The sequence below is a fragment of the Desmodus rotundus genome, chromosome 4, assembly GCF_022682495.2.
Source record: "Desmodus rotundus isolate HL8 chromosome 4, HLdesRot8A.1, whole genome shotgun sequence".
Taxonomy (NCBI): domain Eukaryota; kingdom Metazoa; phylum Chordata; class Mammalia; order Chiroptera; family Phyllostomidae; genus Desmodus; species Desmodus rotundus.
In genome coordinates this window covers 20,129,749-20,144,505 of record NC_071390.1, presented here as the reverse complement: position 1 = coordinate 20,144,505, position 14,757 = coordinate 20,129,749, and the positions used below count along the sequence as shown (strand labels likewise).

Sequence of the window (14,757 nt, the reverse complement as noted above, 5' to 3'; positions counted from 1 at the left end):
GTCACATTACACGAAATAAAGAAACATCTACAGGGAACCAACAGTGACCAGAAGGAAACCAGGACTCAAAAATCAACGTTTTGGAGCAGAAGGAAGAAAGAAACATTCAACCAGAACACAATGAAGAAACAAGAATTCAGAAAAATGAGGAGAGGCTTAGGAACCTCCAGGACATCTTTAAACATTCCAACATCGAATTATAGGGGTGCCAGAAGGAGAAGAGGAAGAACGAGAAACTGAAAACTTATTTGAACAAATAATGAAGGAGAACTTCCCTAATCTGGCAAAGGAAATAGACTTCCAGGAAGTCCAGGAAGCTCAGAGAAACCCAAAGAAGTTGGACCCAAGGAGGAAAACACCAACATCATAATTACATTAGCCAAGATTAAAGATAAGGAGAGAATCTTAAAAGCAGCAAGAGAAAAGGAGACAGTTACCTACAAAGGTCTTCCCATAAGAGTATAACCTGATTTCACAAAAGAAACCTTGCAGGCAAGAAGGGGCTGGGAAGAAGTATTCCAAGTCATGAAAAGTAAGGACCTACATCCAAGATTACTCTATCCAGCAAAGCTTTTATTTAGAATGGAAGGGCAGATAAAGTGCTTTCCAGATAAGGTCAAGTTAAAGGAGTTCATCATCACCAAGCCCTTATTATATGAAATGTTAAAGGGATTTATCTAAGAAAAAGAAGATAAAAAATATGAACGGTAAAATGACAACAAACTCACAGCTATTACTGAACCTAAAGAAAAAAAACAAACTAAGCAAATACCTGGAACGGGAACAGAATCACAGAAATGGAGATCACATGGAGGGTTATCAGTGGGGTAGTGGGAGGGGGAGGGAGGGAAGGTTCAGAGAATAAGTAGCATAATAGTACGTAGAACATAGACAAGGGGAGGTTAAGAATAGTATAGGAAATGTAGAAGCCAAAGAACTTATGTGTACGGCTCATGGACATGAACTAAAGGGGAGGAATGCGGGTGGGAGGGGGTGTGCAGGGCGGAGAGGAATAAAGGGGGTAAAGTGGGACAACTGTAATAGCATAATCAATAAAATGTATTTTAAAAAAAGACTTTACTACTTGCAAAACAGAAAGGAAAGCAAAAATTCTCATGTGAACAGAAGACACACATATATACTGATAAGAAATTCCTGTGCTCCCTGGCTGGTGTAGCTCAGTGGATTGAGTGCCAGCCTGCGAACCAAAGGGTTGCCTATTCAATTCCCAGTCAGGGCACATGCAGGCCAGGGCCCCAGTGGAGGGTGCAGAAGAGGCAACCATACATTGATGTTTCTCTCCCTGTCTGTCTCTCTCCCTTCCCTTCTCTAAAATTAAATAAATAAAATCTTTAAAAAAAATTTTTTTAAAAAGAACTTCCTGTGCAAAAGATAACGTATTGTCTGAAAACGAATAGCTGTTTCAAACTCTGTTCATATATTCAAGAAATATTTACTAAATCTTGTCCTGGCTGGTGTGGCTCAGTGGACTGAGGGCCAACCTGTGAACCAAAGGGTTACTGGTTAGATTCCCAATCAGGGTGCATGCCTGGGTTGCAGACCAGGTCCCCGGTAGGGAGCACGCAAGAGGAAACCATACACTGATGTTTCTCTCCTTCTCTTTCTCCCTCATTTCCCCTCTCTCTAAAAATAAATAAAACCTTAAAAAATATATATATTTACTAAATCTTGCTTTGACTGGTGTGGCTCAGTGGGCTGGGCGTCATCCCGCAAAATGAAATGTCACTGGTCTGATTCCAGGTCAGAGCACATACCTGGGTTGCAGGCCAGGTGCCCGGTTGGGGGCATGTCAGAGGCAACGAGTTGATGTTTCTCTCTTACATCAATGTTACTCTCCTTTTGTAGTCACATTTCCCCTCCTCTGAGAATTCCTACGACCCACTGATTTGTTCTCCATTATCATAATTTTGTCTTTGTGAATGTCATATAAATAGAATCATACAGCATGTAACCTTTTGAGACTGGCTTCTCTAACTCAGCATTATGTCTCTGGAAGTCATCCAAGTTGCTGTGTATCAACAATTCCTTTTGCCTGGGTTATAGTTCATTGTATAGAGGTAGTGTATCTTATTTATGTATTCACTACTGAAGGATATTTGGGTTGTTTCTAATTTGAAGCAATTTTAAATAAAAATACTATAAACATTATTCATGTACTGTTTTTTGCACAACCATAAATTTTCACTTCTCTAGGGTAAATAAATATCCAGGAGTAAGACTTCTGAGTCATATGGTAAATGTCTCTAACATTTTAAGACACTACCAAACTGTTTTGCAGTGTGGCTATACTATTTTGCCTTTTACCAGAAACGTACTAGAGTTCCAGTTGCTCCGCATCCTTGGTAACACTTGATATTGTCAGTATTTTTTTTATTATAGCCATGATAATGGGAATAGTCATTGCAGTTTTAACTTGCATTTCCTAATGGCTAATGATGTTGAACATGTGCTTTTATGCTATACATACATCCTCTGTAGTGACAAGTCAGTCTTTCGCCTATTTCTTCATTGTGTTGTTTTCATATTGTTAAATTTTAAAAGTCATTTATAAACTCTAGATACAAGTCCTTTATCAGATGTGGGATTTACAAATATTTTCTCAGTCTGTAATAGCTTTATACTTAATAGCTAAAAACTATAAAAAGCCCAAAGGTTCATCAACAGAAGAGCAATAAATAAATTGTGGTATACTGATACAATGGAATCCTACACAGTAATTAAAAGAACAAATCACTGATACACACCAAAACATGGATGAATAGATCTGTCTCTCAGGGGTTACAATGAATAAAAGAAGCCATACAGAAGATGGTGAGATATGCTATCCGAAGATGAAGAGCATTTCCTCAGCCTGTTTACTGAGGATTTCATTAAATCAAAGACCTATTATCTTTTTTCTCTCTCTCTTCCTTGCTGCTGCCGCCGCCACTCCTCCTTTTCACTTTACTTCTAGGTACACTAGTTTGGGAAGAAGCATAGAAGGAATGGTGACAGAGAAACAAATTGAGAATGTTTCTGAATCCAGTATCTTCTTTTGAAAGTTTAGAAAATCTGTAGTCTATAAGTAGTATCACTGCAATCCCTAATTACTGGCAACCACAACTCTGTTCTCAATCTTCTTAATTTTGTCATTTTAAGAATGTTATAACATGAAATCACACAATATATAACCTTTATTATTGACTTTATTAACCCAGCATAATTTGCTTGAGATATATCTAAGCTGTCTGTATCAACAGTTCATGCCCTTTTATTACTAAATAGTATTCCAAAGATGAAATGTTTTGGATGAAATAAACAGCCTAAAAAAATCTTACTAATCCTGAATCCTCATTTGTCACTTCCTAGAATAGTGATTTTCAAGTGTGCTGCAGGAGTTTTTAAAACATGCAATGCCTGACCACTTTTCCCTTAGATTGTCAAAAAAAAAATGATAACCGCCAACACAATAGTCATCTGGTATGACTAAATAAAAATTATACCTATTTTTTTGTCAGATCGGCAAAAAAATATACTTTGTGGTGTGCTACAGAATTTTAGTAGTTAGTTTATGTGTGCCACTACATGAAAAAGGTTGAAAATCACTGCCCTAGAAATATGAAACACTAATCAAAGCATCAGAATGCTATACTAACCAAAAATTTTTAACAGAGTTCTCATACTCTACCTCATTCTCATTCTGACTAGAGACACGCCATCTGTCCATCATTTAAGAAACATATCTCCTGCCCTGACCAGCGTGGCTCAGTGGGCTGGGCAACGTCTCACAAACTAAAATGCTGCTGGGTTGATGCCGAGTCAGAGAACATGCCTGGTTTGCAGGCCAAGGCCCCAACTGGGGGTGTCTGTGCAAGAGGCAACCGATGGATGTTTCTCTCCTTTCCTTCTCCTCTCTGTAAAAATAAATCTGAGAGGAAGAGACAAGAACCAAGATGGCAGCGTAGGCAGACACACTGTGCCTCCTCCCACAACCAGAACTGACAGGAAATCCAACGGCAAGGAAGCCCGACACCAAGGAAATAAAAAATAAACATTCATCCAGACTGGTAGGAGGGGCGGAGACGGGCAGCTGGGGCGGAGAGGACTCCTGTTGCCGTGGCAGGACTGAGACTGGCGGAGTGTGGGACGAACGGGGCAGGCAGTCTGAACACTGGCAGACCCCAAGGCCCCACATTCGCTCACAGATAAACCAACAAACGGCGGGGAGGGAAGTAGACCACGTAACCCAGGGCTCCAGCACGGGGAAATAAAGCCTCAAACCTTTGATTGAAAATGCCCGTGGCGGTTGGGGCGGCAGCAGGAGAGGTCGTTGGAGAGACCCACAGGGGCCTAGAGTGTGCACAAGCCCACCCACTCGGGAACCAGCACCAGAGGGGCCCAGTTTGATTCTGGGTAGCGGAGTGAAAGATTGGAGTCCGGAGGAGAGTAGAGTGGGTGCCATTGCTCCCTCTCGGCCCCTCCCCCACATACAGCGTCACAGCACAGTGACCAGCATTACCCCGCCCAGGTGAACACCTAAGGCTCCGCCCCTTTAAGTAACAGACGAGCCAAGACAAAAAAAAAAAAAAAAGGCCCAAATGACAGAACACTTCAAAGCTCCAGAAAAAATACAGCTAAGCGAGGAAGAGATAGCCAACCTATCGGATGCACAGTTCAAAACACTGGTTATCAAGACGCTCACAGAGTTGGTTGAATCTGTTCGAAAACCAGATGAAAAAATGAAGCCTATGCTAAGAGAAACAAAGGAAAATGTACAGGGAACCAATAGTGAGGCGAAGGAAACTGGGACTCACATCAACGGTGTGGACCAGAAGGAAGAAAGAAACATCCAACCAGAAAAGAATGAAGAAACAAGAATTCGGAAAAATGAGGAGAGGCTTAGGAACCTCCAGGACATCTTGAAACGTTCCAACACCCGAAGTATAGGGGTGCCAGAAGGAGAAGAGGAAGAACAAAATATTGAAAACTTATTTGAACAAATAATGAAGGAGAACTTCCCTAATCTGGCAAAGGAAATAGACTTCCAGGAAGTCCAGGAAGCTCAGAGACTCCCAAAGAAGCTGGACCCAAGGAGGAACACACCAAGGCACATCAGAATTACATTCCCCAAGATGAAACAGAAGGAGAGAATCTTAGAAGCAGCAAGAGAAAAGGACATAGTTACCTACAAAGGTCTTCCCATAAGACTGTCAGCTGATTTCTCAAAAGAGACCTTACAGGCCAGAAGGGGCTGGCAAGAAGTATTCCAAGTCATGAAAGGCAAGGACCTACATCCAAGATTACTGTATCCAGCAAAGCTATCATTTAGAATGGAAGAGAAGATAAAGTGCTTCTCAGATAAGGTCAAGTTAAAGAAGTTCATCATCACCAAGCCCTTATTATATGAAATGTTAAAGGGATTTATCTAAGAAAAAGAAGATAAAAAATATGAACAGTAAAAATGACAGCAAACTCAGTTATTAATGACCACACCTAAAACAAAAACAAGAGCAAACTAGGCAAACAACTAGAACAGGAACAGAACCATAGAGATGGAGATCACATGGAGGGTTGTCAATAGGGGAGTGGGAGGGGGAGGAGGGGAAGGTACAGAGAATAAGTAGCATAGATGATAGGTGGAAAATAGACAGGGGGAGGGTAATAATAGTGTAGGAAATGTAGAAGCCAAAGAACTTACAAGTATGACCCATGGACATGAACTATAGGGGGGGAAGGTGGGAGGGAGGGGGTGGACAGGATGGAGTGGAGTAAGAGGGGGGGAATGGGACAACTGTAATAGCATAATCAATAAATATATTTTAAAAAATCTGAGAGGAAGAGAAGAGAGAAAAGAACAGGAAAGAAAAAATGGAAAGAAAAAGGAAAGGAAAAAGAAAAAGGAAAAGAAAAAGAAAAAGTTGGTTCCTTGGCATTCCTGAGAACCTATATTTCCTGTGTGATTCTGAATTTATAAAATGTCTATTGAAATTTTAACAACTTACCAATCTGAATATTTGTACCCACACTAAAATGACAAGTTAATTAAACCTGATGAATAACACAACTAAAAAGCTGAATGACATTCATGTGATATCTGTAAGAGGTTAAGAGAAAAATAAAATTCATCAAACTCGCAGTCCCTTCTGCATAAAACCTAATGCTTGCTTTTAATTTGAGGTTAAAAAAATCCTCAATAGTTCTAATTCTACTACTGCATCAAGCTGCAGGTTCTACAAAATAATTTTTATTCAAATTCCTTTCTACTCCTTAAGCATATACAATAAATTTCCTTTTACTAGAGAATAAACTTATTCAACAGGTTTAAATAAAAATAGTATGGCTTTGGAGACCTAAATTTCAATTAAAAATGATTTCAGATTAAGTATACAAAGAACTTTAAATATAAAGTGACTGAAATTTCTTTTAAAATAAGGTAAAGACGGGTAAATAAAAAATTCACAAGCCTAATTACTATCAAACTTCAGTTCACCATGATTTAAAAACCCCCACTTCTGAATTCATAAACTGTTTTCACAAAGAAAGAGCCAACTCACTTGTAGAAATTCTTCTATACTGTAACCATAAAAAATTTAAAAGGGTAAAACCAAATACCTGACTTCAGCATCATGGGCACAGTCAACATGGAAAGAAGATGAAAAATGAAACTGTTCCATTCTTGGATTTGGTAGATACAGATTCTGGTCTGTATCGATCACTATGAGAATCCAGGTGTTAAACAAGGAACTGTTTAAGAGGTCTAACCTCCCCGACTCACGCCGCTGTAACACCTGAGCAGCTCAGCCTATCTCTTGACCATATAGCAAAACATATTTCAGTGAAGGGCTTGGCCTGATGATTAACCAGCCAAGAAGACTCAACAACCATAACAAGGAAATGGAAGAACAGTCATACATTTTGAAGGCTAGTTTCTTAATAAGGACACATGACCAACATTTCTATATTGAAATTTAGAAGACTAGTTATTAAGCAAGAAAAAAAGCTAGAAGTTGGATGTTTATTTACTTAACTAAAAATATATACCTTCTTCTGTAAGTGAATTCTAAGGCATCACATACAATGGACAGTTTATCATAAATGTTCACAACAGTCTACCTAAATGAGCCAATGATAAATTACCATCTCTAATAAATGTCTTTAATAAAAAGCCCTGGAAACAGAATACTCTATAAATTGCCTTAACTAGGAAACTAAAATAAATGTCTTCTAAATGATTTCTATTTAAAATTTTTAATTAACGAAAGCAAATACCTACAAGAGTTCAAAAACCCATTTTTTATATTAAAAGGAAATTTTGCAATATGCTACAATGAATGAAACTTGAAAACAATGTGCTCAGTGAAATAAGCCAATCACAAAAAGACAAATACTATATGATTCCACTCATATGAAGTACTTTGAATGGTCAAAATCATAAAGACAAAGTATAATGGTGGTTGTCTTCCAGGGGCTGGAGGACAAGGAGAATGGGGAGTTATTGTTTAATAGGTATAAAATTCCAATTTTACAAGATGAAAAAAGTTATAGGGATGCACAATGTGAATGTACTTAATACCACTGATCACTTAACAAATGGTAAAGATGGTAATTTTATGTTGTGTATACTTTACTACAATATAGAAATGTTTCCAGTGATCTAAAAATTCAAATCTATCAAGGTGTTTTGATGTTGGGAACCGCCCTGCCTGGTTTCAGAAGCTGTAACCCCCATGTCTAAGGCTGAGTCAGAGACCTTGGGACCGTAAGCCACTACAGAGACAAAGCTTATCTCCTCAGCAGGGGCTCTGCCTCTACCTCCTTTACTTCACCCTGCTTGGCCCCGAGCCTGACCAGTTAGCCAATGACGGGTAATATTCCTCAAGGGAGGAACAACCTAAGACAGGCATGGTCACGGAAAAGGCCCACAGGGAAGGACTCAGGGGGCTATAGAAAAAGGGGGTGATGGACCCTCGCCCCTCGGCTTTGGCATTGCCTGAGTCCTCATTCTGTCTGCAAGAAGTCTCCTAATCTCTTGGCTGCCTGACTTCCCCTGCCTGACTCGAGCCTGAAACAATAACAGAGGGCAGTGCAGTCCTGTGCTGGGAGGGGCGGATTCCCTGGGGAATCAGGCCTCAGAAAGAATGCATAAAATCCTGTGAAACCTGCTTTGTTTATACCCTCAGCTTAAATGATAAGGGTCCAGGCCTGAAATGAGTCTGGCGCCCAAAGTTTTATAAGCCCTTTAACTAACTGACCGTAACTCAGAACAGGACCTCAAAGTTCTCTGTAAGTTATGTATTGTTTGACCCTTACTGCCTGACAATGATTGATGAGCTTTACCTGTATTCCTGTGCAAAATGAACCTAATAAAAGCCCATGGAGGAAAAGGCTCTTGGCCCTTCTCCTTTGAGAGATCAGCCACCTCTCCTCCCCAAGCAGATCATGTCTTGGTAGACTTATTCTCATCCGTGGCGGACGCGGGGCTCAGAGATAAAGCTCCGAGACATTTTTCTACTTGTATTATTTCAGATTTCACTATATGAAGAATGTTGAGCACTGAGCCTGTCTAAAATCTTCCAGGAAATACCATCCCAAATGAGTCAGAAGTACACTCAGGCTATGACATTAAATACAATTAGGACACTTGATGTTTACCACATGATCTCTCTTCATTGCATAATTCTAACCCTTGTTTCCACTGATGTTACATCATAACCAAATGTTTACTTTATAGCAAAAAGGCAAAGCAAATAATTAAACAGCAAACATAAAACACCTCTATCCATATAAATGTCTTCCAAATGCATGTTACATGTTTCATTTATATGGATACATGTAAACACTCTGTTTCACACTTTAATTCCCATGCATATTTAGCAACATGTCTCACACACTGCACAGAATCATTAGTACCACTGACTGATTTTGAGTCTTCACTTTGATGGGAACCTGAAATGTTTTTACCTTTTCAGAATTTAAGGAATAACAGCAGCCTAAACATCTAGAAATGCTTACATAGTCAGCAGATGTTTCTATTTGATAGAGTTAGATTAATTTGTTATGAAATACCCAGTTTCCTACGCACTAGAGAACTGTTACGAGGGCTGAAATAATGACCTACTGAGCCAGTGACTAGTAGGAGTTAGTTCAGTAAATGCTTGCAGATCAGTTGATTAAAGACTCTAACATTGCCCTGGCCAGGTTGCTCAGTTGGTTAGACCAGGGGTGTCAAACTCACTTTCACCAAGGGCCACATCAGCCTTGGGGTTGCCTTGGAAGGGCAAAATGTAATTCTACGGCTGTATAAATGTAACTACTCCTTAACTAGGGGCAAGGAGCTCGGTGCTGCCACCAGGTAGAAACAAGGTGCCAGGCCAGATAGATCATTCGGCCCTCGGGCCTTGCGTTTGCCACCTGTGGTTAGAGCATCATCCTGATATGCCAAGGTTGCAGGTTCACTCCCCAGTCAGGGCACATACAGGAATTAACGAATGAATGCATAACTAAGTGTAATAAATCTCTCTGTCTTCCTGTCTCCTTTCCTCTCTAAAATCAACAAATAAAAATTTTAAAAGACTCTAACACGCAGTTGTGGATCATAAGCTCCCAAGTAAGCAATTATTAAGTTCAAAGCAAGAAACATTTTTTGAGCACAGTTTTTAAAGTTGGAAGAAACCTTAGAGATCTTCCTATTTAATCCCATCTGTTTACAGCTGAAGAAACCACCACCTAGAGAGGCAAAATGGCCTCCCCAGGATCACAAATCACAAAACCTGAACCAGCTCTTCCGATTCTGACTCCAACTGTTCACTTCTTTTACACTGCTTAGAACTAATTCCAGAGTTATAATCTTGTATTTTGTCATCTTCACAAATGTTCCTACATCCAACGTATCATACACTCTGTATTTGACTTACACATTTACATTTTTTCCCTTTTATAAAATACTTTTTATTGATTATGCTATTACAGTTTCCCAATTTCCCCCCTCTATCCTGCCCCCAAAATCCTCACCTGGGCAAGGCAACCCTCTTTGTGGCGCTGCCTGTGGGGGAGGGGCCAGAGTGGGAAAGGTGTGGCTAGCCTGCTCGTCTCTAGTGCACTTTTCAAAGGACTCTTGGACTCTTGTGTGAGACTGGGAGCTTCTCCTACCCAGGCACCCCCAGCCGTAGTCCCTAGCCACCTCTGAGGCCCCTTAAGTCAGCCCCTCCTGTGCAGCCCTCTGAGCTCGGCAGCTAGCCCCACCCCCAAGGTCCAAGTGTCCCTTGTTTTTCTGAGTTGGCTGGCCTGCACGGTCCACTGCCTTACTGGTCTGGTTATTCTGGTTGATTTTTTAATTCCTTTGTTGTCAGAGTTCCATGCAGTTTGATTTTCTGGTTGTTTATTCATTTCAGATTGGTTGTTATCCTCCTTTTGGTTGCATGAGGAAGCAAAGGGTCTCTACCTACACATCCATCTTGGCCAGAACTCCCCCACATTTACATTTTTAAAGCAGATAAAATCAGTTGTGTGCATTTCCTAAGTCTTAATTATTAAAATTATGTACAAAAATTCAATATAAATTAAATCTTTTGGTTACTTGGAGCATACCACTAGTATAAATATGGCTTATTTTTCTTTCTTTGGTAAATTTGCACCAACAGAAAACTGGGAGCCATAAAACAAGGTAAATGAGTACACTGCCAATAGTGGGTTGGACTGGAGCTTCTACCTTGTCAAGACAGAGATTTGTTGTCAGCCCGTGTTTAATTTAGGTCACATTCTTGAGCTCCAGGAGTATGTGAAATATAAATATTTGTTGGAAGAAACTGATGAAAAAGGATGACTTCCACTGCACGAAATTGTTGTTCAACCCATTCAGCAAATACTTGAAATTGTTTTGAATGGTGAGAAAACATAAAACCCCTTTAACCACACCAAATCAAGAATGTAGAAGTTACGAGCATTCCCAATGAACATAGAGAGCAAAAAGAAAAAAGCAGAAAGGATTATTTGAAATTTGGGGGGAAAAAACAGTACACATTTTAAATTCAAGAGTGCAAAAATTAGCACATTTTGCGATGTTCAGAGTTCACCATTTGCATCCTCCCGAGAATGTGACACAGGCTGATAGGAAGGTTATTCAGAAAAGTGGTAAGTTTCTATACACCACAAATTAATTGATTTGATATAAAGCTTTTCACTTTTGAAAGCTGCATTTTAATTTTTCATCTTGAACTATCTCTTGACATAAGTTTTCAAAGATTATTATGAAGTACAATATGTACTTACAATACTTGTCCTTATATTACATTATTTTTTACAATGTAAACATTAACATTTTGGTAAATAAAATTTTTAAAAAGCTACATAGTGAGTGACCTACCATCAGAGAAATGTCACCAGTCTACTTTAAAAGCCAACTATTAATACAATAATTAACTTTCAGAATCATTTGATATCAAATAACTATTCTCTTCAAAATATTAATTCTTCTGAAATACTAAAATGTTACCTAATTCTGACTTAGTTTTGCACACACAGAAGAATGGAATCAATTATTTTTTGGTCAGAATTATTTTAAGTTGCCTGTTTAAACTAATACTTTAGACATCTTCCAGCAAGATTTTAAAAGTGGTATTTCCTCTTTCCTCCCAGAGGTGTCCAACCTGCAAACATTGAGATTTTTTTTGTGAGTATGTGTTGCAATGTATTTAATGTGTGGCCCAAGACAACTCTTCTTCTAGGTTGGCGCAGAGATGCCAAAAGGTTGGACACCCCTGCATCTAGCCCCCAGATAACAGATAAGTAAGTATGAGTTGTGGCTGACTGCCTAGAGTTCTCATACAACATTTTTACACTACAAATACACCAAGCATTTTCTACTTCTTCCTGGTTTTCTTAAAATGGGAAGCAGAGATAGTTCTAGGAGGCCCCAGATCTTTCTACCTGTTAAGTTCACAGAAAGTATAAACTTATAATTTCTATCCAAAAACAAATGATTCCTAAATGCAGTACCTACTTCCAAGTATCTAAGCTACTTAAGAGTTAGGGAGAAGCAGCCATTTAATTGAATCTACTAAAAGTGGCAAATAAATCAAAAATATATTTTAAACATTTAAAGGAAAAATAATGTGAGGAAATTTTTAAAGTCTTAATATAAGAAAACATTGCTAATACCAGAGTTACCCACATTCAATTCAACACATAGTAGCTAACAGACACAATTTTAAAAATCAATTTAAAAATTATAATGTTTTGGTAAACATCAATTAAGAATTTCATTCTTATTAAGGGGCAATTTTCTAGCAGCTGAAGACTTTCTGCTACTAAGGACTTTTATTAATACGCAGCAGTGAGAAATTTACAAAGAAAGGCGGCGGCAGCAGCAGTATGATGTGCCAGTGGTTCAGAGTCTACCCGGGGTGTGTAACCTTTTGGCGTCTCTGGACCACACTAAAGAAGAAGAGTTGTCTTCGGCCACACATTTAATACACAAACACTAACAGAAACTGATGAGCAAAAAAAGGTTTTAAGTAGATTTACGATTTTGTGTTGGGCCACATTGTTAGCCATCCTGGGCCGCATGCAGCCCATGGGTTGGACACCCCTGGTAGACTCTGGACTAGGTTTGAACCGTAAACTTGCTATATAAACTAAATTTACCTACACAATTCTATACATTAATTTCATCATCTGAAAAATGACAATAAGCCAGCCTGTGAACCAAAGGGTTGCTGGTTTGATTCCCAGTCAGGACACATATCTGGGTTGCCGGCCAGGTCCCCAGTAGGGGGCGTGTGACAGGCAACCACACACTGATGTTTCTTTCCCTCTCCTTCTCCTTCCCTTCCCCGCTAAGAATAAATAAATAAAATCTTAAAAAAAAAAAAAAGTCCAACCAATATTTCTCTAAAAAATATGACAGTAACGTGCTCACTTTATATAGTTGTTTTGAAAACAAAATACTTACCGATGGTAGGCTTCCCGCCGATACTTTTTCAAGGCCTGTTTATCCATGTTAGCAGGCAGATCTGCGGCATTCTGTAACCGATCACTCCAGGAGGTTGTCATTTTAATTGTATGCTGAATTCTAGAAAAGAAAATCAGTATTGTAATTTAGTAAGATTAATACTGGTACTTATATGCTAATAACTGATTTTTTTAAAAATTAGAAAAACTCTAACTTGCAAATGTCTGATATAATTATCTATTTAAATATACTGAATATGGTAAATATACTAAAAAAATATACTGACACATCTAAACTATGTAAACTTAGAAAATTGTTTTATATAGTGATTTCTATACAGAAAGATTATATATATCATTTCAAAATATGAAAGCATAACTAAATTTAATCCTAAATTCTAGAAAAGGGACTGACACCACAGGTTTATGGAAATACAAAATTTTCAGTTTACATGTTTCAAAATGTATAAACAATTTTTAAATCCTGATCAACATACCAAGCTTAATCAATGGCAAATAATGTATTGTGCTGATTTCTAATTTTTTCATACTTTTATATTTTTACATAAGAATTATTTTTCAGCTGGTATAAAAGACTACAAGAAATAAACTAAAACATTTCATCTCATTAGTGAACATCTAAAACGAGGTGAGCAGCTATCTACCTACCTTAAATACTTTACTAGGCACCATTCTAGGTTTTGTTACTATTTTAAGATTTTAATCTGTAAATAGTTTTAAATAAGAATGAAAAATATCCTTGCCCTGGCAGGTGTGGCTCAGTGGACTGAATGCCGACCTGAGAACCAAAACGTCACAGGTTCGATTCCCAGTCAGGTCACATGCCTGGGTTACAGGCCAGATCCCCGGTTGGGGGTGTGCAAGAGACAACCAATCGATGAGAGACAACCAACTGATGTATGTCTTGCACACTGATGTTTCTTTCCCTCCCTTTCCCTCTCTCTAAAAATAAATGAATAAAATATTTTAAAAAGAATGGAAAATATCCTTTTAAAGATAAAAATTTATAACATTTTATTAAAGTACCAATGTTTGTCAAAACAGACAGACAGACTAGGGTCTGGGGCGTGTTTGGTGCTGCGAGATTGTGTGTCACCATCACTACAACTGGAGTCTACATCACATTCATAAGCTAATGCATTTTGCAAATCATTTTGTCTCATTTATTTTTCTTTTCCGCTATATCTTTGCTTTTGAGTGCCAACATTAAAAGTAATCAGAATTATCTCATCTTTAAACTTAAAAATCATTTAATGCAGCTAAACAGAACATATAAAACTGAGTGTTTATTATTAGACACTGACTACTACTAAAACATATACCTATAGAACTCTTCAGGGACATTTTTCCATTTCTGGAAAAAAATTTATTATGCTTTATAACTTCTTTTGTATTTATTGGTATTTTCTGATTTCATTGTCTTTTATAATAAAACATCTATTTTTGTTTTTGCTAAGTTATATAAATGTCTAACTACTATGCAATACACCTGAGACTAATAGAATATTGAATGTTACCTGTAATTAACAAGTTAAAATACCAATGTATATGAAACATCTGCAACCTAATTTATTTCCAATTTTGAAAATACTAACCATTTATGACATTAAGTCAATTTTTAAATAAACCATCTTTGTAGCTTTTTGAATAATTTATTGAGGCAAAATTCTCATAAGAAAATTAATTATTTTAAAGTAAGTCAATGGAATTTAGCACATTATTATGTTAGGCAACCACCAGCTCTATCAAGTTCCAAAATATTTCCATCACTACAAAGCAAAACCCCTT

At 38.0% G+C, this 14,757-nt stretch overlaps 1 protein-coding gene across 5 annotated transcripts in view; it reads right to left on the bottom strand.

The window, feature by feature from the left end:
- The window catches only part of NT5C2 (5'-nucleotidase, cytosolic II), a 96,131-nt gene that overhangs the window by 63,824 nt on the left and 17,550 nt on the right, over positions 1 to 14,757 (bottom strand). For 3 of the 5 annotated variants that reach the window (XM_024555670.4, XM_024555671.4, XM_071221157.1), the window contains exon 2: positions 12,950 to 13,069. In XM_024555670.4, the coding sequence (XP_024411438.1) occupies positions 12,950 to 13,050 (101 nt within the window). In that variant the 5' untranslated portion in view covers positions 13,051 to 13,069. Of the gene's footprint in view, positions 1 to 6,612; positions 6,804 to 12,949; positions 13,070 to 14,757 lie in introns of those variants that run through there. The other 2 variants (XM_045191387.3, XM_045191384.2) reach the window with 2 other exon arrangements.